Genomic DNA, 5,000 nt, shown 5'->3' with positions numbered 1-5,000 from the left:
TCTGTTGAATGCAACAGGGGCAGTGTGATAGTGAAAGCCTCGTCCATCTGGGATAGTCTCAGTCCATGGAATGAGAAGCTTTGTAGTTAAAGGGTCTTTGGGTGCATTGCTGAAATCAGTTTTCTGAGCATTTGCAATTTTTCTCGGAAAATATCTATCTATCTGTTTATGCTTTTTTGTGGGTGATACTTTATTTTTGCATTTAACAGAATCATCTATAAGATATTCATCTACTAAGCTCTGTAACCATTCTTTCTGCTTCTGTTGTTGGGATTGCTTGCCTTTCTTGACTTTTTTTATATTTAATCTCAAGTCCCAAACATTTTCTGAGGTACTTTCATCTGTACATTCCTTTTCATCAATTGCAAAGTCTGGAAGTCCCATGAACATTTCACATAAACTGGTGGCAATAACACTGTCTCTTTTAACAAGCTTTTGTAAAAATTGAGATCCCTCCATATACTGATGTTGCTCTGCTTTCTCTGCAGTCGAATTTACATGATCCTGCCAATGGCTTAAAATTCTTTTGCCAATCTCTATGTCCTCCTTGTTAACTAAATCATCACTACTTTCGGAAAGTTTGAAATGTTGTGAAAAGACATCTCCATACTTATTCAAGTTAAGAAGACACATTTCATTTTCATTTTTTGAAGGTATGAAAGATGCTAACCCAATGCAATTACTGGAGACATGGTCATAAGCTTCATGTGTGAATGATATTTCTTCTGAATGAGTAAAGTTTATTGTGTCCTGAGCAATGTTAAAATGTTTTGGAAGGCTCTTGCTTGTGCACCACGAGGAAGAACCACTGTGAACCCAGTCATTCAGTATTATGCACACTTCATTATTTTCTTTTCCTGACAGCATAACAGCTTCAGAATCTCCAAATTTCTGCGTAGTTACAAATGATGGGACATTTTTTTAGCCTATGCTGCCACATCATACTTGGAGTTTTGTTATATCTTTCATCAATACACAAGCACACCTTTTGAAGTTATAACATACAAGTATGGCAATTCTTCACATTGTGAAAAAACACTAATTTCCTCTATTCCTGATATAAATTTCTTCATACTGCTTGTATTTAGTAAAAGTCTCTTACAACTATTAGAAGTCTGTCCACTGATTCGGGTATCACATAACCATAATGAAGATTTATTGTTAACAAGAACAGAAAGTGGATGTCTTCCAAACTCACAATGGAAAGAACATTTTTTAGATGTCATTTCTTCTTGAAAATTGCATGCCCATACTGCATCTGGATTCTTAGAACCAGCATCCTTTACAAGCAGTTTACCACTTTCTGACGCTACAGTATAATAACCTGGTAGAACGTCACTGAGGTCAGCCCCAGTTAGAGTAGATGTCTTACTACAAACATTTTGATAGAATTTACCCTTGCTGGAATTCCCACGTAAAGAAAAAACACCAATTTGCTTTTTAGACCTTGTGAGAACATATGCAGAATTGTTTACATAACTAGCTACAACCTGATATGTAGGAAAAGGAGATGTGTACCCTGCATGCTTCTCTAATCTGTAAAATCCACAGTTATTTGAAACATCATTTTCAATTATGTTACTTCCACCTTCCAGCCTGTAGATATTAATCCCATGATTTCCATCTTCATTATTTGGATATACAACAGCCTTCTCTTCACCCATCTCCAAAACATCCAAACAGTTTCCTCTATCCTGGTCAACTGCCACATTATTCCAAAAGTCTGCTGAATTCCTAGTATTATTTGGAAATGACAATGGATATGCAAAGCTAAAAGTTTTCTTTAATGGAAAGGCTCCTCCATTGTTTTTCAAACTCTGGAACCTATAACAGTTCGACTTGCAAGACAAGGGTTGCCGCTCACCAATAAAGTTGTCTGTTAAGGAGAGAATTGAGAAATTAGAAATCTATTAAATGAATATATTAACGCAAAATCAATATCTATCATGAAGTTAACATGAAGAATATTAATCAGTGATAAAGGGTGACAAAGCATATCAAATAGGTTATTGAAATAGATAAACATAAACACACACACACACACACACACACACACACACACACACACACACACACACACACACACACACACACACATATATATATATATATATATATATATATATATATATATATATATATATATATACATATATATATATATATATATATATATATATATATATATATATATATATATATATATATATATATATACATATATATATATATATATATATATATATATATATATATATATATATATATATATATATATATATATATAAAAGATATATATATCTGTGTGTATGTGTGTGTGCATGTGTATGTGTGTGTGCATGTGTATGTATGTATGTATGTATGTATGTATGTATGTATGTATGTATGTATGTATGTATGCATGTATGTGTGTGTGTGTGTGTGTGTGTGTGTGTGTGTGTGTGTGTGTGTGTGTGTGTGTGTGTGTGTGTGTGTGTGTGTTTGTGTGTGTGTGTCTCACTCTCTCTCTCTCTCTCTCTCTCTCTCTCTCTCTCTCTCTCTCTCTCTCTCTCTCTCTCTCTCTCTCTCTCTCTCTCTCTCTCTCTCTCTCTTCTTTTATCTCTGATATAGATCTGCTATTTAGATAATGGTAAACTCTTGATATGTTATTTGGAAAATAGAATAATTCTTGAATAATATTTATGACAATATTTCATATCTCATGATTATTTTCCAAATGTTTACAATTATTTAATTGCCAAAAATAACGAAATGAATATGTAAAAGACAGATTGAACAAGAAATATTGAAAGTAATGGGCTTCTTGTTAGTTTGGAGGGGGAACACTAACGAGGTGCTGAACATCAGTCGCTGAAATGACAAAGCTATAAGAATATTCCCTTAGCCTTGGGTTAAGTGAAGCTAGACTTGGCCCTTCATTGGGTGAGTGAGCAAGCGTGAGCTGGGAAGGGGGTCGCTGGGAAGTGACCAATCTGCCCAGGTCTAAAGACTGTCACCCAATAATTTGACACTCTAAATTATATGTTAATAATATAAGTTTCGCAGCACCTACATCCTATATAGCAATCATCATTATATTAATGGACCGCTGCACACATTCACTGCATTTCTTCTCACATCATCTATTTTCACCAACAGTTTCGGAAACAATAAAATAAATTAGACTGACTGGCGATGCACTTTAAATTTATTTGTCTTAAACTTTAAACTGATATAAATAAAAATACTTTCAATAAGTATATGAGTGTAAAAGGCGGAGCCAAGTGGCCCATCATACTTAAGCTAACCCTAACCAAACCATGCTTTGCGATTCATGAACGCGACTGGAGGTCATGGTTTGTAGGAGGGACCCAAATGAAATATAAGGAAAAAAAAGGAATTGATATCTAACCCTTTGCACCTCATTATCCTTGAAATTGGTTGGCCAGAGCCATTTATTAAAGTTTGGAAGCTCAAGAGGTGCTATTTGAAACAATACATTATTCACGCCCACAAATATTACACACAGTGTGTGTGTGTGTGTGTGTGTGTGTGTGTGTGTGTGTGTGTGTGTGTGTGTGTGTGTGTGTGTGAGAGAGAGAGAGAGAGAGAGAGAGAGAGAGAGAGAGAGAGAGAGAGAGAGAGAGAGAGAGAGAGAGAGAGAGAGAGAGAGAGAGAGAGAGAGAGAGAGAGAGAGAGAGAGAGAGAGAGAAAGAGGAGACAGAAAGAGGAGACAGAAAGAGGAGAGAGGAGAGAGAGAAGAGAGAGAGGAGAGGAGAGGAGAGGAGAGGAGAGGAGAGGAGAGGAGAGGAGAGGAGAGGAGAGGAGAGGAGAGGAGAGGAGAGGAGAGGAGAGGAGAGGAGAGGAGAGGAGAGGAGAGGAGAGGAGAGGAGAGGAGAGGAGAGGAGAGAGAGAGAGAGAGAGAGAGAGAGAGGGGGGGGGCTGTACACATGTGGAGGTTTGTTGTCCTTAGCCAAAGCACCAAAGGAAGGATAGCAAAGGGCAACTATTCTACTTTCGAAATCTGACTGCCTTGTACTGTTCTCACACAATAAGTTTAAGAATATAATTCTAATCAAATAGGTGCCATCATTTCATATTGCAAATACTATATAATAGACAATATTACAACAACTGTAATTCATGGAACAGGAGAGTGAGGTCAAGTGAGGTCCTATATTGACTAATTTCCATCAAATCTGGCACATTGGAGATTTGATGGCCTTTTCCAGAGCCGACAAACAGGTCATCGCGTCGCCTTTAATGACAATGGTGAGCACGAAATTTTTGTTAAAACAATCAGGTCTTACCATTCTCAAAGACATGGTGTGGCCCTACCAGCGTAGGTGCAACATTTGGCCAGTCTGGATAAGGGCAGACAGAACGTAATCTCCGGACAATAAGGCTATCCCTGAATGTCCAGCCCGTAGTAGACCAATGTTGCCCCTCCATCAAGGATGCTACTGGTCATACACATAGAAATCAACGGTGCTGAGTTTTGGCGCTCCTGCTGCCAGGATGACATGGAAGTGAGGTCTAGCAGGACTTCGTTATCCCAAAATCCTCATGCGTGTGTTGATCAACGAGTTGCCTAAAGCTGATTTCATGGGACATTTCATATCTAATTTGGAATTACTTCCATAAGTTCTGGTAATTGAATTTACAATTTTAAGTAGTTTATCAGTATAGTAAACCTACTAGAAAAGGAATTTGAGCCTTTGAACTGTATATTGATATTCATGTAAATAAACAAAAGCTCACATGTGATTTCCCTCACGTGTTTACTTATGCACACAATAATTAGGGAAGCCTTTTTTGATATGATGGAATCTATCCTATGCTATCGACCTTCGTAATATATACCGATTTCACGAATGAACGTAAAACCCACCACATTAAATGAAAAATTGCGAAAGGAATATATTTTGCCTGCGTAATCCACGTCGCTACGTAAAATATTCCGAACATTTCACGCAATTTGCACGAAACACGTCGGTACATGTTTGGTTGTTATGGTTGTG

General features: G+C 37.1%; 2 protein-coding genes across 3 annotated transcripts in view; one reads left to right on the top strand and one right to left on the bottom strand.

Annotated features, from left to right (window-relative positions):
• LOC113816643 (uncharacterized) overlaps positions 1-4,577 on the bottom strand; it is a 5,558-nt gene extending 981 nt beyond the window's left edge. The window contains exons 1-2 of the mRNA XM_027368702.2: positions 4,290-4,577; positions 1-1,876 (exon numbers count right to left, since the gene is read on the bottom strand). The exon at positions 1-1,876 is cut by the window's left edge and continues 981 nt beyond it. Coding sequence (XP_027224503.2) covers positions 1-867 — 867 coding nt within the window. The 5' untranslated portion in view covers positions 868-1,876; positions 4,290-4,577. The remainder of the gene's footprint in view (positions 1,877-4,289) is intronic.
• LOC113816641 (endoplasmic reticulum membrane-associated RNA degradation protein) overlaps positions 1-5,000 on the top strand; it is a 64,735-nt gene that overhangs the window by 49,347 nt on the left and 10,388 nt on the right. The window contains exon 1 of one of the 2 annotated variants that reach the window (XM_027368696.2): positions 4,819-5,000. This exon is cut by the window's right edge and continues 5 nt beyond it. The exons of the other annotated variant lie outside the window; for it this stretch is intronic. Within the exon in view, the coding sequence (XP_027224497.2) occupies positions 4,979-5,000 (22 nt within the window). The 5' untranslated portion in view covers positions 4,819-4,978. Of the gene's footprint in view, positions 1-4,818 lie in introns of those variants that run through there. 2 annotated transcript variants of the gene reach the window in all.

This window comes from Penaeus vannamei, chromosome 34 (genome assembly GCF_042767895.1).
Source record: "Penaeus vannamei isolate JL-2024 chromosome 34, ASM4276789v1, whole genome shotgun sequence".
Lineage (NCBI taxonomy): Eukaryota > Metazoa > Arthropoda > Malacostraca > Decapoda > Penaeidae > Penaeus > Penaeus vannamei.
Note: the sequence above shows the minus strand (reverse complement) of the source record. Positions and strands in the feature narration are given on the sequence as shown.